The 20,535-nt window shown below is 37.2% G+C and overlaps 2 protein-coding genes and 1 pseudogene across 2 annotated transcripts; 2 read left to right on the top strand and 1 right to left on the bottom strand.

The window, feature by feature from the left end:
- Positions 1–244: 244 nt before the first annotated feature.
- LOC122080147 (protein DETOXIFICATION 29-like) lies at positions 245–5,074 on the top strand. The gene is made up of 8 exons (XM_042647052.1): positions 245–629; positions 713–1,254; positions 2,277–2,363; positions 3,105–3,161; positions 3,242–3,480; positions 3,770–3,888; positions 4,375–4,461; positions 4,557–5,074. Exons 1-8 carry the CDS (start codon positions 300–302, stop codon positions 4,629–4,631), a joined length of 1,536 nt encoding a protein of 511 aa, XP_042502986.1. The 5' UTR covers positions 245–299; the 3' UTR covers positions 4,632–5,074.
- A 6,073-nt stretch (positions 5,075–11,147) lies between these two features.
- Positions 11,148–14,750, top strand: LOC122078450 (annotated as a pseudogene).
- A 1-nt stretch (position 14,751) lies between these two features.
- LOC122078451 (60S ribosomal protein L27a-3) lies at positions 14,752–18,686 on the bottom strand. The gene is made up of 2 exons (XM_042644434.1): positions 18,106–18,686; positions 14,752–15,031 (listed from the first exon to the last, which is right to left on the bottom strand). The coding sequence occupies exon 1, from the start codon at positions 18,560–18,562 to the stop codon at positions 18,122–18,124; it is 441 nt and encodes a 146-aa protein (XP_042500368.1). The 5' UTR covers positions 18,563–18,686; the 3' UTR covers positions 14,752–15,031; positions 18,106–18,121.
- Between the last annotated feature and the right edge of the window lie 1,849 nt (positions 18,687–20,535).

Raw genomic sequence — 20,535 nt, 5'->3', positions numbered from 1 at the left:
AGGTGAGGGTATAGTCTTTTATATTAATTAACTAACAAAAGACTAACGGTGTGGGGGTATTTGTCATTTTTCAAAAATGAAAAGGATGTTCGTGTCATTCTTGAAAACCCAAGGGAGGGTGTTGATTTATGAATAAAGTTCAAGGGGGTGGCGGTGAAATTTTTTCTTATTTTTAAGTATAGAAAGCATAAAGGACAAAACAAATTGTTGTGAGAAAAAACAAAGAGGAGAAGAGTATCTTCCATTAATTGCCTTGCCTCCTTCTCCGGACCAAGAAAAAAATTCAAAAAAAAAAAAACATGGACAATGGAAACCTGCAGCCACTTCTCTCGAACCATGGGGATCAAGAAGATCATCATCATCAGCTCCCCAAAGAAAGGAGCGTCTGCTTAACGACCAAACAAGGAGACATCAAATCCATAAATGAACTCAGTGATTTCCCCAAACAGTTCTGCGCTGAATCCAAGAAGCTCTGGTACCTCGCCGGACCAGCAATCTTCACATCCTTATGTCAGTACTCACTCGGCGCCATTACACTGGTGTTCGCCGGTCAATCGCCCGGAACTCTCGATCTCGCCGCCGTCTCCATCGAAAACTCTGTCATCGGTGGTTTCTCCTTCGGTATCATGGTATGTGTAAATTCTTTATTCGTTTTCAGAAATTTTCATTCATAATTAATGATTAAAAGGATGACAACAATGGACCGGAGCAGTTAGGGATGGGGAGTGCTCTGGAGACGCTGTGCGGGCAAGCATTCGGAGCTGGGCAGGTTGACATGTTAGGGATCTATATGCAGAGATCTTGGGTGATCTTGAATACAACCGCCATTGTTCTGAGCTCAATTTACATATTCGCGGAGCAATTATTGAAGCTGATAGGGCAATCGGACGAGATTTCGAAGGCGGCCGGAGTATTTGCGATCTGGATGATTCCGCAGCTCTTCGCTTACTCCATGAACTTCCCAATCTCTAAATTCCTGCAGTCGCAGAGCAAGATGATGGTGATGGCATTGATATCGGCGGTGGCTCTGTTACTCCACACCTTCTTTAGTTGGCTCTTGATGCTGAAGCTTGGGTGGGGATTGGTCGGAGCAGCCATCGTGCTCAATGCTTCTTGCTGGTTCATAGTAGTGGCTCAGCTGGTCTATATCTTTAGTGGAACATGTGGTCGAGCTTGGTCTGGTTTCTCATGGAAGGCCTTTCAGAATCTATGGGGGTTCGTTAGGCTATCGGTGGCATCCGCTGTCATGCTCTGGTAAGTATTAGTAGTCCATTTCCAGGGAAGGTTTGTTCATTGTTGACCTCATGAAGAAACCAAGCTTCCGTAACTTGCCAAACCAAAGTCTAGAGAGAGAGAGAGAGAGAGAGAGAGAAAACCTTACTTGTCAGAATCGACCCAGAAATCGACCACTGTTTGGTTGGGTGGTCCAACCGGTTCATCAAAACTGCATTGACTCAGTTTTGGTTTCCATTCGATTTCCATTGGTTTTAAATAAGTTTCATGTCACATTTAGGTCCTATTTTAGATATTTATGCTAGGTTTTTGCAATAATGTCAATAAAAAAGAAACCCTTATTTGTTAGGGTTATAATGCATCGAACTATTTTCAAACATTGAAAAGAAATAGAATTCATCATCCACATTGATTGAAATAGGAGAAAAAAATATAATTTAACATGATTCCTTATTTGATTCGAAAATAGGTAATTCAATTTGACTTAAATGTTTGTCATGAAACTGAAATTGAACTTAACTGATTTATTGCAGTTCGATTTTAAATGGTCAATCAATACATATTGATGTTGCTAAAGCTTGATATGAAGCTTGATACCAATATATTGTTAATAGGACGTATCACCCAAATAGTGGATCAATTTTAAATGTGCATATGATATCATTAAGATTCTAGACAATCAATATTGAAATCCTATCAGTGTTGGTCAAAATCAATATGGACACCGGTACTAATACCTATAACCTTGACCAGGATGAGATTGTAACTCAATGTTTTAAGTATTGGTGTTGTATGGATCATATGTATCAGTATCGTTTGAGTTCAATACCAATACGACATTGATACAGATCGATACAATTGAAAAGAAATTTTTATCAAAAAAATATCAAATGGTTAAGATTTTTTTTCTCTCTCTTGCATTTTACCATCTTAGAAGATAGTACTTATATTTTCTTAAATACTAGACCAATAAATATTTATTTTTATGGTTATTGATTCTTTCTACATTTTTGGCTTATTTCTCTCTGATCAAACTGATGCAGCCTAGAGGTGTGGTACTTTATGACTTTGATCCTCTTTTCTGGATATCTCAAGAACCCAGAAGTTTCTGTGGATGCACTATCGATATGGTAAGTTCTTTACTCCTCAATCCCCATTATTGTACTGCCAAGTTTGGTAGCACGGTCCCATCGATTTCCCTCTGGGAAAATGCATTTCCTATTCTCTCCCTCACATAAAAAGATTTAATTATTTTTTTTTCATAAAATAATGAATAAAATATTTCATGTAAGAACAAATAGGAACATCCTAGTGGTTCAAATAACCCTCGCCTTTTTCTTTGACTCTATATCTGTTTGATGGGAAAAAGTAGGGTTAGAATAAAAAGAGAGAAACTTTAAAGGTTTTCAAAAATCAAAGTTATTTGTTTGGATGGTGATAAAGTAATATACACATGCAATAAATGCTAAAGTGAATTAAATATTTAGTCTACCTTACCCCTTTTCAAAGTATTACCATATTGGATAGAAGTTTATGGCAAGCGTGGGGATGATATGAATTATTATTATTATTCTATTTCATTCTTTTTCATCCTTTTTCTTTTCTTTCCTGTCCTTAAATTTGTTGTTCCTCGACTTTATTACATGTGTGCCTGCAACTTTTTCTTACCTAAAAAAAAAATAAGTAAAATATTTCATAGAAACCCTAGCGTTCTGAAACGGTGAGAACTGAGAACCCATGGCCTCTTGCTTTTATGTGGTTTCTAACTTGAAATAAATGGAGCCTTCAGCTAAAATCATCTACAGAACTCTTTATGGGAAAAATGGAAAAACTGACAACTTTGATATCTTAAATTATCTCTAATTTTGCAGTATGAACATTTTGGGATGGGCAGTAATGCTGGCAATTGGATTCAATGCAGCCATAAGGTTTGTTGCTAAAAAAAACCTAACTCACAGCCTTCTGTTCCAATTTGCACTAGAGGTAATGACTTCATTGGCATATGCAGTGTGAGGGTTTCCAATGAACTGGGCGCAGGGCACCCAAGGACAGCAAAGTTTTCAGTTGCAGTTGTGGTTGTTACTTCATTCCTCCTGGGCCTTGTCCTCTCACTCATTCTTATCATCTCCAGAAAGCAGTTCCCAGTAGCATTTTCAAGCAATATAGAAGTGAAAGAGCTTGTATCTGAGCTAACCCCATGGCTCGCAGCATCCATTGTCATCACCAATGTTCAACCTGTTCTTTCCGGTAAAACCCTTTATTCATTGCATATATTATGATCTTTCCCAGATCCCACAATGGCGGGAGCCTTGTTTCTATTAGATATATATTTTTTATATCGGATCGAGTTCTCCTTCATCCACGATGAAAAAATAACCTTTTACTCCACGGGATCTGATTCGAATGGACGAAAAAAGGGTATTGCGGACCTTTCAAATAAGGGAGTTAAGGATTTATTTTTTTCTTTCTTTCTTTTGGGATTTTGTGACTTGTGAGTATTACTAGAAACTGACTTTTATCTTTGTTTTATTTTCAGGGGTGGCGATTGGTGCAGGGTGGCAAGCTCTTGTTGCTTATGTGAACATTGGGTGCTATTATATATTTGGGATCCCATTAGGCCTCATATTGGGCTATTACATCAACATGGGTGTCATAGTAATCTTCTTACCACTAATTTTACTCCTTTAATTGAAAAAGAAAATTCCCACAATGCCAAAGTAGAAAACGCTCCCATAGTTTCTCTCCTCCTAACATCCCCTTGCATAGTTACGCTCTCTCCTGTGCTTTTACTGAAGAAACCGATCTTGCACCTCTCTTAAAAGAAAATATGCATACACAGACAAGAATAAAAAGAGAATTGAGTTTTAAAAAATCAGATGATCTCGAGCATAGTTGTCAAGACATCGTTTAAACATCTAAATGCCCTTTGCTGGAAGGATGCTTTAGTTGCCTGGTGTGACCTTGGTGTTCAGCCTCCTCCAGTGCTTTGGGTCACCTAGACGCCATAACAATTATAATCTTGAGATCTAGAATTAATGGCCACCGACGTAAATGGCACTGGCCAATTCGCTGATAGAACATCAACTACTTAGATGAAGAATTATGAAAAAAATCACACTTCTCATGAAATTTTTGTCTCAGGGAATTTGGTGTGGAATGCTCTCTGGAACCATTCTACAGACATGCGTGCTATTCTGGTTGATTTACAGAACCAATTGGAATAAAGAGGTAAGAAGAGTCCCCCCCCCCCCCCCTCTCTCTCTATTATTGCCCATTCCTATTCTATTACAGAAACACTGAAGTGTATCCGTTTTTGGCTAAAGGCATCAATTGCTGAGGATAGGATAAGACAGTGGGGAGGAAACAACAATGAGATATCCAATGATATTGAGAAATAAACCCCTAGACAGAAAAATGGCACACGACATGTTTGACACAATTCAATCTCAAATAAAGGATCTAAGGGAGCATATAGCTTATCTTCCAAGCAAAAGATTGATGGGCCACAGATGAGGATCTTACTGCATTCTTTCAACATTTGAGGGGGAAGAAAGCTGCGAAAACTTCAACTCAAAGGCAACACTTGAGTTTCTGGTTCTTTCTTAACCATGGATTAGGCTCCCAGTGTCCTTCGTACAGGTTTAGTTCTTGTTGAGGCTTGATTTAGACATCAAGGACAATCCAAATTTCATATATTCTCTGATCAACCCAGGAAAGAAAAAACACTTTATGTGTTCATTTTGTATGGTATCAACCGAGATGGGGTTTTTTATGTTTGAGCTGAACTTGGATATTAGACTCAGATATGCATCAATTTGGGATTGTTTCATTCTAAACAAAATAAATTAATTTGATTGAATCAGACTCCAAAACATGGTTAATTGAGATCAAGTCTTCTCCATCCAACAGTCAAAAATTACATTGTAAAAAAGTGTGAACCTAAAACAATGCAAAACAGATTGGAAATCATCTGTTATTGCTCAAAGTTGGGAAAGTGCATAATAATAGTTAGAATATTGACATGTATGCATTGACATACACAGGATGATATTGATATGTATGCGTGGAAATAAACAGGATGTATGCTAATACACAGAGTATCTAATGGTGGAATTAGACTCTGAAATTTGAAAAGTGGCTTGTCTCGACCTTGTCTTTTCTATACAATGGTTTAAATGAACATGGTAGAAAAATGTGAACCTCGATACAAAAAAGATGGGAAATCATAAACAAACAATCACACGATGTATATAAGAATTTACGTGGTTCAACAAGATTTCCTACATCCATGGTAAAATGAGATTTGCTTCACTATCAATGGATAATAGATTACAATTGTTCGTCCTTATACACTTTTCAGATTGATTACATAGAAAGAACCATCGTTACAAATTTAAACAGAAAATAGCCACATAGCCTGGGCCTCGAGGGCTCAGGCCCTTAGGTCCTACAACCCTTCAAAATAACCCACTAATGGAAGCGATAGAATACAATACATTGTACCCCAATAGGCACATCATCTGTCCACATGCTAGAATAAGTGTGTTGATGATGACGGCAATTGGTTTCAGCAAAGTCTTGGGATTGAGTCACTCAACAGAGGCCTTTGAATGCCCTCGTCTTAAGGGGTGATTTGATTCCATTGAATGAATTAAAAGAGTTAGTAGTAGGCCTAACTTTCCTGTTCATGCTGGTTTTAGGGTTTTACTTTGATCCAGGATTTACCTAGGATTCCTCATTTTCAGAAATATATATATATATATATATATATCTACTACAAAAATGTTAAGTCATACCCAGCAAGTCTTTTTAAACAATTCTGCACATGGATGAAAATTTTGTTACCTCAATTCTACACATGGATGAAAATTTTGTAGTAACCCTTGCTGGCAACCAATGAAATAGAATAATTCACCTTCCTGTGGGTTCACAAATATCCTCTTAGGTTCTAGTATTTTCAAAAAGATTCTTCTAATTTCATTGGCTGCCAGCGAGCATTGCAGCTACTTGGCTGCAACACAAATAGCAGCCAAATTTTCTCCCAAAATGATGTACCAATGAAGACAAAAAGCATTATAATATGATATGATTAAAGGTGAATGATTCTTTGACTTATTTAAAGTTTGGTTGCACTGATTTTCCTTCACCCACTGTGGAGAGAGAATTTCTTAATCTATTGGTTCTAGTGGTTGGATGGGATGTAGTCCAAGGAATAATGTTAATGACATTAATTGAGATTTTGTACAATAATGAGAGAGAGAGAGAGAATAATGACATCAAAATGGCTAGATTCTTTACACCAATGGTGAAGAGCCTTGCGTTTCCATAAGCATTTTCGTGATCTTATTAAATTATCCGCAATAAGTAGCGTAGATGTAGCCATGCATTGACGAGCAATTGATACCATTTACATTGTCACACGTGACTTAAATTTGATTTATCAATTTTTTTCTCATACCTTGTGGTATGTCAACTAACTCCCATGTGTGATCTATTATAACAGTATCTAATTCAATCTTGGTAGCCTCATTTTAGAACACCAAATCAAGAAAAGTTACAACCCCATGATAAGAAAGGTGGAAAGTTTTTGGCGAAGGAATAGTTTACAGCTCCTTAGAGAATCAACTGCTTAATAGAATGGTGAACATAGTTTCAATCATTGAAAGAAAATGTTCCTTTTAACACCTTTCATTTTTTTAAAATTCTACTTTTTGGTGAACATACTTTCAGTTATTGAAGAGAAAAAATGTTCAAAAACACAATCCAAGATAAAGAGCATCTCAAAGATACAATGAAAAGAGAGCCCAAATCCACTTGCTATACCTTTCAAATATGGTATAATTAGCTAAAGGATTGGTAAATAAATTTATAAACATTACAATCTTCAGATACCTTTCCCTGCCCATTGGTGGCATCAATATATAGGAATTAACTAGAAACAACTTTTAAAGATCAAATCAAATATAGAGGTCAATGGAAAACCTTCCCCTCAAAAAAGTCCACTATTTGAAATTTTTTTAAATCAAAAGATAAGTTTTGACAGTTCAAAAACAGGACAATTGTAGGTCAAAATAATAAATATTGTATTTCTCTGATTATTAGTTTTCTATTGAAACAATATAATAGAGCAAAATTCATTTAGTAGGAACTTTTAACTAAAAAACTTGCAATCAAATAAAGCATTAAGAAAAACGTCTTCTAATTGATTGGGCTACCTATAAAAATTATTTCATGAGCTTATAAGTCAATTACACAATCATGATTATACATGCCACGCATTGAAGCAAAAAGACTTTGAATTAACATTGGTGATTTACAGTTGTAGATACTAAGCATATACTATTATCTTCTTCTTCTTCTTTTTTTTAATTAAATACTAAGCATATGCTGTAGTATGCAAATATAGTAAAGATTCCACATCTATCCCATTGAGTCCCATTTATGCACTTGGATCTATTTTATAATGGTGGAGGAGATATATATTTTCAACGGCTGACTCCTCAAATATGTTTCCCAAACTCTCAAGCATCAATTGGTATGCAAAGGGCTAAATCAAAACGTTGAATCCAAATGAATTGGTCCTTGTCTAGTATATTAAGATAAATGTTTTTTTTTTTTTAGGTAATTTGTATGTATTAAGGAAAAAGAAAAAAATTTAAAAACACAGAGAAAGCAACCCCTACAACCTTCTTTGCACAAACGAAAAGAAATGAAAAGAGGCCCCTAAATCAAATAGGACAAGCCTTGTAGCACAATTTATGTACTATAGAAAGAAAATTTTAGCAATTGAGAAAAGATGCTATGAAGGAGTTAACTAGTCCAATCTCAGGAGCAAAGAAAGTACAGGGGTACTTTTCATGCGATGACTCTTCCGTAGAATGCTTCTCATTACTGGATGGGTCAGGTTTCTAAAGACTCCAGAACCACCATCATCATTCGACTCTGACGCTTACTCTGAAAAGTCCAAATGTGTACCATCTATATTATCAATTTGATGGATCACCTTCTCACTAATAGAATCTGCAATGTCCTCAGCTCCCTTGAAATAAGCCGAATATTTCTTGAAAATGGTTTCTTCACATTGTTTTGATGAAAGAGGAAGAACAATGGCAATTGGAGATATATAAGAATGTTCCTTATCCACTGTAGCTTGGTTTTTGAAATAGGCCGATTGAGCAATTTGCTTGGACAGCTTAGCCTCCAACGTGTCTTCATAATCAACTCCATTAATCAAGGAATCACGTCCCAACCCTTTGTCCATATCAGCATCTCCAGGAATATCTCCTCGATCCTCTCCATTATTATCCTCCTCATAAAGAGTGGAAGAATATAATTTCCCCTAATTGGCTCCCTTCAAAATAGGTAAGGTGCCTTCCACCTCACCATCCTTCAACTCTTTAATAGATGGAATATTCTTCCCATCTCCGAAAGGCACTCCCTCCACCTCCTCAAAATTTAAATTTGAACCAAATCAACACCAATTTGCGATCTCCTTCCAAAATCATCTCCCTCATAATAGAATTGGTGGTAATAGATTTGAAATAAATGTTCATCTCTTTCAACTTTCAAAACTAAAAGTTTCATTGAAGGGTGCATTTGGTTGTCAACAAACTAGTGTAGTGAGAAGTTGTAACCTTCTTTTGATTGTCCCTTGTCCTATATCTAAAAGTCATTAAATGTAGGGATAAAAAAGAATTTTTCAAAATAATTTGAAAGTGACTTTTCAGTATTTCATTATAAAAAATTAATCATTGTAGGCATGTGAAATCATAGGGTTTATCTTTACACCCAAAAAACAGAAATTTATAGAATTTATCCTTATTGAAAGAAGAACCAAAAAATGTGTTATATAAAGTTACAAAATTTACTCATCAAAACTTGCTGGAAAGTCCAACCTAAAACCGGGCTCGTTTGTTTAGAGGGAAGTTGGGGGTGGCCGAGAGTGTTGTCAGTATTTGACCCACATGTTAATAGGGTGAAAGACGGGAAAATGAAAGATGAGATAAAGTGAAGAAGTTCCCACCCAAATGCGTTTGGTTGGAGGAAAGAGATGGAGAGAAAGAGTAGCGACGGAGTTCAGCTGGACCTTCTTCAGCTTCAAGGCTGTAGAGATCGATCGGAACCTCCAAATCGATTTTAACAATAGCAGTCCCTATGCTCGGCGTTTGGTTGGGGACGGGAATACCAAAACCCCCAAATCAGCAGTGACAATGTTGATTTCAGCACCGTGAGAGAGAGAGAGAGAGAGGAGCTATGGGTTTTGCAGATCAAGGAGCTGTCGTTCTTTATTCTTAAATTCTTCGATGAAGAAGATAGACTCTTGTGAGTGTTCTTATTTAAAATCCTTAAACTTGGAATATGGGTTTTGCATATCAAGGAGCTAAAATCGAAGCTTAAAGAAGACAACACAGAGAGCAATGCCTTAGTAGCTAAAGAAGAGATCTTGATTTCGGAATCTGTCGATAACAAAGTTACCAAACAACTGAGTTAGATCTCTGCAGCTGTTGCAGAGCTTGGGCAGCATCGGATCCGGTCGGGGCAAGGGCAAAAAGAGTTGGGGGTGTTCTTCTGTCCTTATGCTCAGCGTCTGATCCGATCAGAGAGAGATGCGGTGGCGGCAATGTTGTTGTGACCTATTGCAGCGGTGGTGGGATGACAATGTCGGCAGTGACGATCATTCGAATAGAGTTTGCCAAGTCCTACCATTTTGGTGGGACTTTGGTGAACTCTGGAGTAGGAGAATATGAAGTCCACAAGGGTCGACAAGAATTAATTATTAGTATGTTTCTCCAAAATTCCACCCCTATTGAACAAACAACTCAAATTTTGTTGGGTGGAATAGTTTGTATAACTATCTCACCCCTTAAATCTCACCTTAGCAAATCCCCTCTAAATTAATGAGCTCTGACTGTTAAATAAAAATAGTTCTTCAAGTATATATGAAGGCATCAACAATATAACAAATTGATATGAGATTACAACTCTATAACTCCCAACATCTCAACAAAACAAAAAGGAGATGAGTATCTTTCATGTCATCAAGTGTCTTGCTGAATCAAAGATTCTATCCAATTCAAGTAACATCCCTCATGGTGTCAAATTTTTTTCTTTTTAATTTTTTTAAGTGCTTTTAGTATACCACACGATATTTTTCCCATTGAGTATAATAATATCGTTTTCTATCTTTTTAGAAAAATGTGCATGCAATGACATCTACTGATAATATGTCACTTTTAACTTATTATTAAAGAACTTTTTATATCTTTAATTAAAAGGCTTTTCAGACTTAAAAGACAAACAACAATTAAAATGTATACACCCATCAATCAATTATATCCCCTATAAAGTGTTGTAAAGTCAAGTTATATATATTCCTATAGACCTAGGCATTGTGCTCATAATATATCTAAATGACCTTTCACTTGCTTCTTAGGCATATCCATCCCCCAATGCCTTCTAGAGATTGTAACGCCTTTTCTAATCTTACCAAAATCTAAATGAGCAGTAAAAATTCCAGCATTTATTTTTACCACTTCTTTAAATTTCCAGGAGCATGGAAGAAGGAAACCTGCAACTACTTCTCTCCAACCATGGAGATGATCAAGAAGATCATCAGCAGCTCCCCAAAGAAAGGAGCGTCTCCTTAACGGCCAAACAAGGAGATATCCAATCCATAAATGGACTTTCTAGATTTTTCATTACCAGCTATCTGTACTTCCTTGTGCCAGTACTCTCTATGCGCCATTACATAGGTATTCGCCGGTCAGTTCCCGGCACTCTCGACCTCGCCGCCGTCTTCATCGAAAACTGCTATCGGTGGTTTCTCCTTCGGTGTCAAGTCATGCTTTAATTTTTTTATTTTTCCAAAATGCTATAAATCTTTTGGTCTACTCACTTTCACTTCCGATGTGGGATTATGGGGAGTGCTTTGCACACGCTATGCGGGCAAGCATTTGGAGCTGGACAAGTAGACATGTTGGGGATCTATATGCAGAGATCTTGGGTGATCTTGAATTCAACCGCCATTGTTCTGAGCTTTCTATACATATGCGCGGAGCAATTATTGAAGCTGATAGGGCAATCGGATGAGATCTCGAAGGCGGCCGGTGTGTTTGCGATTTGGATGATTCCACAGCTCTTCGCTAAGTTCCTGCAGTCACAGAGTAAGATGATGGTGATGGCATTGATATCGGCGGTGGCCTTAGTTCTCCACACCTTCTTCAGTTGGTTCTTGATGGTGTTGCTTGGGTGGAGATTGGTTGGGGCAGCCATCATGCTGAACGCCTCTTGGTGGTTCATAGCGGTGGCTCAGCTGGTATACATCTTTAGTGGGACATGTGGTGAAGCTTGGTGTGGTTTCTCATGGAAAGCCTTTCAGAATCTCTGGGGATTCGTTAGATTATAGGTGGCATCCGCTATCATGCTCTGGTGAGTTGTTGACCTCATGAAGAAAGCAAGCTTCTGTAACTAGGAAACGAAAGCTGCCGCCAAACTACCTCCCTCTCACCCTCTGGGTGGTCTAGAGAGAGAGAGAGAGAGAGAGAGAGAGAGAGTGTAAACCTTACCTATCAGATTCGACCCAGAAACCGACCCCTGGTTGGGTGGTCCACCCAGTTCAACCGATTCAATCATCTAGATCGATCATTTTCTATCCTAACCGAGAAATTTGGTACTTGATCTTGAATTGTGATTTGTTGAGCCGACCATGATTCTTATGTGTCAGTATCTTATCAGTCAATACAAAGTTCTGATACCGATAGTTAGGGATGTCAAAACTTAACCTGAATCGATGCTTGTTGGATACTGTTATTCATAAATATCTTTTTTTTTCTTTTATTTATTTATTTCAAGCAACCTACAATCTGAAACAGATTAACATCATAGCATGTAGTTCTAAATTTTTTGGCTTATTTCTCTCTCAATAGAATTGATGCAGCCTAGAGGTGTGGTACTTCATGGCTTTGATCCTCTTTGCTGGATATCTCAAGAACCCAGAAGTTTCTGTGGATGCTCTATCGATATGGTGATGTACCCTTACTCCTTATTCCTCATTCTTTATTACCGTATTGCCCAGCTTTGTAGCCTGGCCTATTTATATCTATCATAGTATCATCTGGTAACTGATCTAAAGCCCAAATTAATTTGATACACCAGACAATTAAGTCCCACCATTCTCCATTTACCCATAAACTTTCAATCTAATCCTTGCTGCTCAGAGAACCCTAGCCATTTTCCTATGGAAAAAGTTCTTTATAAGTGGTTACCTACTCACTTTCACATGAATATTTTTAATTATTTTCTCTCCCCTAAAAATAATGAATAAAATATTTCTTTTTTTTTTTAATAAATGAATAAAATATTTCATGTTATAGGGCAAAAGAAATCCTAGTGGCTAGAAGAATCCTTGCCTTTTTTCTTAGGTTCCGTTTGGTTGCAATGAAATTAAACGAAAAAAAAATAATAATAATATTTTTGTACTGTGTGACTATATCATTAATTTCAAATTATTTCATATTTGGTTTTTAATTTAATTGTACCTTGCATTCAAAACCCTTTACTATAATATGTAAAATGTGTCATTACTAAATATGGTAAAAAATGAAACAGTTTGTTTATACAATCACATGTGTCATTATTAAAGTTTTTTTTTTTTAAGTATGAAAACTTTACTGCCATTCTCCTTAAATATCTCTTGCAAACAAACATAGCCTTATAAGGGAAATGTATCTCTGAACCGCCGGGGTTTTCTATGCCTCCTCATATCACTTTTTTTAATTATTTTTTCTCTCCCTTAAAAATAATAATCAAGTTATTTCAGAGAAACCTTAGCGGCTCAGAGAACCCTTGCCCTCTTCCTTTTATGTGGTTTCTAACATGAAACAAATGGAGCCTTAAGCTAAAATCCTCTCACTCTATGGGAGAAAAGGAAAAACTGACAGTTTGATGTCTTTATTTATCTCTAATTTTGCAGTATGAACATTTTGGGTTGGGCAGTCATGCTGGCAGTTGGATTCAATGCAGCCATAAGGTTTGTTGCCAAAAACAAAACAAAAAACTCAAACTCACAGCCTTTTGTTCCAATTTGCACTAGAGATAATGACTTCAATGCTTCAATGTCATATGCAGTGTGAGGGTTTCCAATGAATTTGCCGCAGGGCACCCAAGAGCTGCCAAGTTTCCGGTTGCAGTGGTGGTTGGTTCTTCATTCCTCTAGGCATTGTCCTCTCAATCATTCTTATCATCACCCGAAAGCAGTTCCCAATTGCATTTCAAGCAATACAGATGTGTGAGAGCTCGTATCTGAGCTAACCCCATGGCTCGCAGCTTCCATTGTCATCAACAATGTTCAACCTGTCCTCTCAGGTAAACCCTTCATTCATCTATTGATCCCTACATTATGACCCTCTCAAAACTCCGTAATGATAGGAGCCTCTTGTGCTGGATACATCCTTTTTATATTTGACTGAATTTTCATTCATCCATGGTGAAGAAAGAACCTTTAAATCCACAGAATCTGATTCTCCAATTGGACTAAGAAAGGATATTTTGAACCTTCTATGGATTTTCCTTTTTGGGCAGGTGAATAGTACAACAAACTGACTTCTATCTTGCTATATTTTCAGCGGTAGCGATTGGAACAGGGTGGCAAGCTCTTGTTGCTTATGTGAACATTGGGTGCTACTATATTTTGGGATCCCATTAGACCTTATATTAGGCTATAAGATCGACATGGGTGTCATAGTAATCTTCTCAGCACTATAACTCCTTTGTTTATTAGAAGAAAGGGAAAAAATTTCCCACGATGCCAGAGTAGAAAACTCTGAAACCAATCATGCACCTCCCAATCTCCCATTGGTGCAGTAGCCTTACCACTTTGGTGTCGTGGGCCCTTCCCTTAAAATATACACACAGGAAAATAAAGAGAGTGTTCACCAATGAGGTTTAGAAGATTGGTGATCTCGAGCATAATAGTCAAGGCATTGCCTAGGCATCCAAGTACCTTTCGCTGGAAGGCACCTTAGTTGCCAAATGTAGCCTTCGCGTTCAGCTTCCTCCAAGACTTTGGGTTGCCTAGATGCCATGACAATTATAATCTCGAGATCTAGAATTAATGGCCACCAATCTAAATGATACTAACCAACTCGCTAATCTTTCCAGAAGATTGGCTAATCAGAAACTGGATCAGCAGATCAGCTAACTTTGAATCAATCTTCGATACCCTTCTTTCAAGAACATCAACTTAAGATGATGAATTATTTTTTCTTTTTTTTTTTTAAAATCACATTCTCTCATGAAGTTTTTTTTGTCCCAGGGAATTTGGGTTGGAATGATCTCTGGAACCATTCTACAGACCTGCGTGTTGTTCTGGTTGATTTACAGAACCAATTGGAATAAAGAGGTAATAAGAGTTTGGTACCTCCATATTTTTGCCCATTTCTATTCTGTTACAGAAACACTGAACTTGGATTCATTCTTGGCGAAAGGCATCAATTGCTGAGGATAGGATCAAACAGTGAGGAGGAGAAAACGATGAGAAATCCAATGACAGAGAGAAGTAAACTCAAGCAAACAGAACACAACACATTTTACCCAAATTCTACGAAAGTTGCTGGTACAATGACATCCATTCTTTCAACACTGAAGAGGAAGCTGCTACTTCACTTCAAAGGTGGTGGTCACACTCGAGTTTCTGGTTTTCTCTTAACCACGGATCAGGCTCCCAGTGTCAATGTCACAGGTTCGATTAGTATTGAGGTTTGGGTCAGCCATCAAGAACAATCCAACTTTCATATATTCTCTGTTTCAACCCAGAAAAAACACTTTCATGAATTCATTTTGTATGGTAGAGAAAAAGAATAAGCAAGGTGTTTTATGCATGAGTTGACTTGGATATTAGACTCAAATATGCACAAAATTTGGGATAGTTTTCTTCCAACAAAACAAATACATAAAAACACTTTTCCCATTCTAGATCTGGGCGTTGGGGTTCTTTACTGTTCTCTCCGTCCTCCTTGACCATGTGGGCTCATCTGTATGATACATTTCTCTGCACTGCCAGCATACATATTTCCCTCCCCCCACCCCCAACATATATCTATGGTGCGGCCTCAACTGGTTGTAGCAAGGTCTTGGGAATGAATTCCGCATTCAAAATAAGTGAAGGTGAAGGTTGGGGTTAAAATATAATATATCTTTCCTATTTCAAAAACAGCCTAATTAGCTTATATAGGAGCACCACTTTGCCAATTGGTGGAATATTTCGGTACCATTTCAGTCATTTTTGGTGGTATATTTTGGTTTCGACCAGGGTCGAAAGCCCAGTTGAAACCGAACCTTGAACCTTGAACCTTGTCAGCAAAGAGGCTGGTGTAAGAACAAGAACCAGCAACCGCACACCACTTTCAAGATCTTCTTAAGGATCAACTAAAATATAATATTACACAACAATTTAACTGAAGTTCAACAAAAGCAGGATCGCATGCTACGAGTTTTGTGAACCCCAGAAAGTTTTACTTCATAAGCAAATTCAGTAACAGATGGGAAGCTTGCTCCACCTGAGTCACCCATGGATAGAATGATTAACTTAACTATTTCATATTAACCTGTTCGTCTCCGTTTTATCTGTTTATGTGAAATGAGATTTCATTCACATTTGCTATGAGTTTTGTGAACCTCAAAAAGTTTTATCACCCCAGGATTTGCAAATTCAGTGACAGACTTGTGATACAAAGCAGAAGACACTTGTTCCAACTGAGTCAACCATTTCTAGAATAACTAACTAAACTATTTCATAATAACCCATTTTGAAATGAGGTCTAATGTATATTAAGCACTATAGCTAATCCTATAAGTTCAAACATGTTCCGTCTTCCTAGTATGTAGGAAAGATAGCTTTGCTAGTTCAATTTTTCAGACCTTTGGGAAGGAGCGTTTTGGGTGTTGGCAGGGGGGGATTTGACATGATACCTAGGTAATTCAATCATTATTCTTGTGTAAAAGAAAATTCCATGTCCTTTTTCCTTTTAATTCTTGGATGAAGCAGGGACACAGCCTGCTTTTTTTTCCCACAACTTCCTACAATGTAGTCTTTGCAAGGGTGCAACTTGATCCCCAAACAAAGTGTTCTTTCTTCAACACAAGCAAAATGGATTTGATTTCTTTCAAATCAGGTCAGGTTTTTCTGTTTTCTTTTTTGTTCACCACCCACCCCCCACCACCCCCAAAAAAAAAAAAAAGAAACACGGTATATAAGAGGAAGTCACATGTTGAGGTTGGTAATGCTTGAGCTCTAGTTTTTCAAATCAGACCACTGATCAAACATTGAGATTTTATAATGGCATGAGAGTGAGAAAAATAACTTGGGAAGCATTGAATCTGGCTGCCCTACACTCAATTCAAGCCCAACCCAATGTAAAGACTGGCTTACAAATTGGCATCTAATAACCCATACAGGAAGTCATAATCATCTTTTGCTAAGAAAGCTATCTGCTATCTTATACAAACAATGCCTCCCCTAATATAACTTGTTCCATAATAAAAAGGCATACCCAATGCACAAGGCTCCCACTACTGCGGGGTCTGAGAAGGGTCATAATGTACACAACCTTAACCCCACTTCACGGAGAGACTGTTTCCTGGCTCGAGCCCATGACAATTTGGTCACAATGAAGCAACCTTACCTTTCCATACTTCATGAAGTTAATGTTTCCAAGTCCAACCGAAGCAGATCCTGTCAATACATAACTAGTCTAAGAAGCTAAAAGTTAAAGTTATTATCTAATCTCTAGACAACAAGTGACCAAATTTACAACAAAATGGTCAAAGATCTAACAAATGAGGTACCAGAATTTTACCAACAGATTGGTGTTAGAAGGGCAGCATGCCAATACAAGGTTGAGTTTCGGTGTTCAACAATTCCAACCCAGTTCCAATTTAACAAACCGTCATGATTCATGTGAGGGCCCTCTCGTAGAATACAAACAACCATACGAAAAAGATAATGGTTCATTGCTGAAACTCTAAAATTCAATGTCTCTTATGGCTGTAAATCTCTAAATATCTCTAAGAACATGAACTCCTAGCTGAAATTGGAGAATCCCCTACTTCTATGACACCAAGAAAAAAATAAACTAACCTCTAGGAGAAGATAAATAACTTGAGAACCATTGAGAACCAACTCCTATTAGACAAATCAAATAACCAATCAAATTCATAATCCTACTGCTAAAATAAACGACAAAAACAGAACGATGAGAACTCCTTGAGGAGCTCAAAGCTGAGACTAAACCCAGTCGTTACTCTACGCTTAATACTGGAGGACAGCAATAGTCTCAAACTTACTACGACCGATTCCAATCTAATGGGTGTTCAATATTGACAGTACAGAGAAAACATAATCCCAATATGCATATTATTTATCAGCTAGAAAAGAAAAGAAGAACAATTAAAAGAGAAGGAAAATGGATGGAAGGAAGAATGAATTAACTAAGACAGTCGATTGATAAGCAAACAATAACAAGAGAAATCCTTCATTAGTCACAAAAACTGGCATTAATGAAGTCTTAGTAAATTTATCAACATATCGTATCTGACTGAAGATCCGCCATTGCACACACAAGAGAGAGAGCAATAAACCATCAAACTAACACATCCTTACAAAGCAAAAAAAGCAAAAAAAAAAGCATGAACTAATGAAAATTTATCAACAAAGTTACTAATAAAACTGAAATCGCATCCATTGATCCTTGAAATGATATATCGAAGTAAACTCAAACAAAACAAAATTAAAGGTACCAAAATAATTCTTCGTCCTCGAAGAGATTTCCCCCCAAAAAAATTCTAAGTTAAAAATCCTTAACCAAATATACTAACCAACAGAAGAAGTAACCTAGGAAGTGAGGACGACAGCACCTCCGGCCTCTTTGATCTTCTTTTCTGCTATCTTCGAGACTAGTTTAGTCTTGAGGACGATGGGCTGAGAGGAAGGCAACTGCCCCTTTCCCAAAACCTTGAAGAAACCGTACTGAGTGACGTCAATCAGAGGTGCATTCTCCGGGGAAGCCTTGTCCTTAACTTCTTGAGGAATCATCGACCAGAGCTTGTCTATGTTAACGATCGGACAGTAGAACTTGTTCCGCAGCTTGTGGAAATATCTCATACCAACCTTACCGAAGTAGCCAGGATGGTACTTGTCGAACAAAATCCTGTGGTGATGCATACCACCAGCATTACCCCGACCTCCCGGATGTTTGCGGTGCTTACCTATTCTTCCATGGCCGGCGGAGACGTGGCCTCTCTTCTTCCTATTTTTCTTGAACCTCGTCGTCATTGGATTCGCTCCTGCTCCTGCTATGTCAAATGGCGTTCTCGGGTTTCAGATAATACTCGCAGGGAAGGGATGCTAAATCTCACCCTTGGTTCTACATTTTTTCCCTTTTTTATCCTTCATAAATATTGCTCTCATTCTCTTATCCTTCTCACTTTGAGCCCTTTTTTTTTTTGGGTTTTTTTTTGGTAAATATGGTTTTATATATATATATATATATATATATATACACACACGTAACCAGCACAAGGAGTCTGATTTACGTAGATCAAAAATTCAAGGAGAGGAAGAGAGCCAATCCATCTTACACGCTAAGGAGGTGGCTTTCCAGGCTAAGGAGTCAGCAACGCTGTTAGTCTCCCTAGGAACATACTTGAATGAACAAGAAAGAAAAAAGGTAGTCAGATATTTGATGTCCATCCAAATACCGAAAACTTCAAATTTGGGATCCGCATGGTTGCTGCTGAGGATAGTGGCAAGCTCAATATTATTTGTTTCCAATTCAAAATTGTCAATTGCTTCAACAATACTATGTAAGAGCTCACACCGAATTGCAATTGCTTCTCCTTGAAGAATAGATGATAATTGAGAGTTCATTCAAAAGCATGTATGTGAAAATCATCTGCAGTGGTTGCATAGATATATTGAACATCGGGCGACTGGGAGTTCTTTAGGGTGCATGCCTGAATGCTCTCAACCATTCGATGCTCATCGCACCTCACCGTTCACTACAGAAGATGTGAACTCCTCAAAAGTATGAATTTAAGTATTGATATCGTGTATGTGTGTGTGTATATATATATATATATATCTCGATCTTGGGGGTGATAGATATCGATCAAAAGTTTTTTTTTTTTTTTAAATATTTACTTGTATTTTTAGTCATACTTTTTTTTTAAAGAATTTTATTTATTTTTTTCATTGGATTTTTAAAACTCTATTTTTCTATGGACATTTGGGCAATTTTTTATTGTTAAATTGAGTCTAGGGGACATTCAAGATCTGCCAACACATGAAATATTTGTAGCATTTCGGAGAAACTAACGCTAGAGTAAAAAAAAATTGTCCTCGAATGAAATAAAAAAAACAAAACAAAATGAAAATAAAAATAAATAAATTTCCTTTACAATTCGTTTTGGATCCACTGAGAAAATTAAGAGAAAGTGTATATGCCAAATTCTGTCTTCGTTGTTTGATTAATTGTAATTACTCATTATTTACTTTGTGTGAGAAAGATCCTAGTGTTCAAAAGCTTTTTATATACAACTGCTTGCAAGTCCTCAATCCAAATAGATGACATAATGGTCTCTATATGCTTGGGTTCAAGATCTAAGACCAATATAGAAAAAGTACTAATTGGTCTTAAGGAGGGCTAAACTGAAACCTTATATTAATTAAGAAGAAGTGTTTTCTATAGGAGAGTACAATTCCTGATTACAAGGGCAATGATAAAACATGACAAAAAGGATCCACACAATAGTGTCATTTTCCCTTTCATAAGAGGTCCCCTCATGTGTCTTGCAAAAGGGACCACACTCCCAGAGAAAACATTTTCCCATTAATCAATTAAGCCTTCATTGTCTACATTCCAAGCTGTTTTTCTTTTATATCCATTTCTTGCCAATGTTTTTCTTTTCTTTTCCACCCATTTATTGCCAAGCAAACAGGTGGGATGTAGAGATGGGAGACGCTTATAAGCTAGATTTTCAACAGTGGCAATAGTGAAGTGCCTTTTTTCATATTGAGAGAGAAAATGGATTATGAAGTTGGTAATATTCTACATTACCATATTCTGAATAATGATCAGAAATTTGGTGGAATCATTACAATATAAGAACTTTTATCAAGAAGAAGGGAACGTTCCACCCATGCCAACTATTGCAAATTATGTACATTCTTCGTTATTCCATTCTCAAACACACCTCTCACTATTCTGGACCACGCAAGAATTCGTCGTCCGATTGAATCCTCTTGTT

The sequence above is a fragment of the Macadamia integrifolia genome, chromosome 5 (assembly GCF_013358625.1).
Source record: "Macadamia integrifolia cultivar HAES 741 chromosome 5, SCU_Mint_v3, whole genome shotgun sequence".
NCBI classification, from domain to species: domain Eukaryota; kingdom Viridiplantae; phylum Streptophyta; class Magnoliopsida; order Proteales; family Proteaceae; genus Macadamia; species Macadamia integrifolia.
The sequence above is the reverse complement of the archived record's forward strand: the minus strand, read 5'-3'. Positions and strand labels throughout refer to the sequence as shown.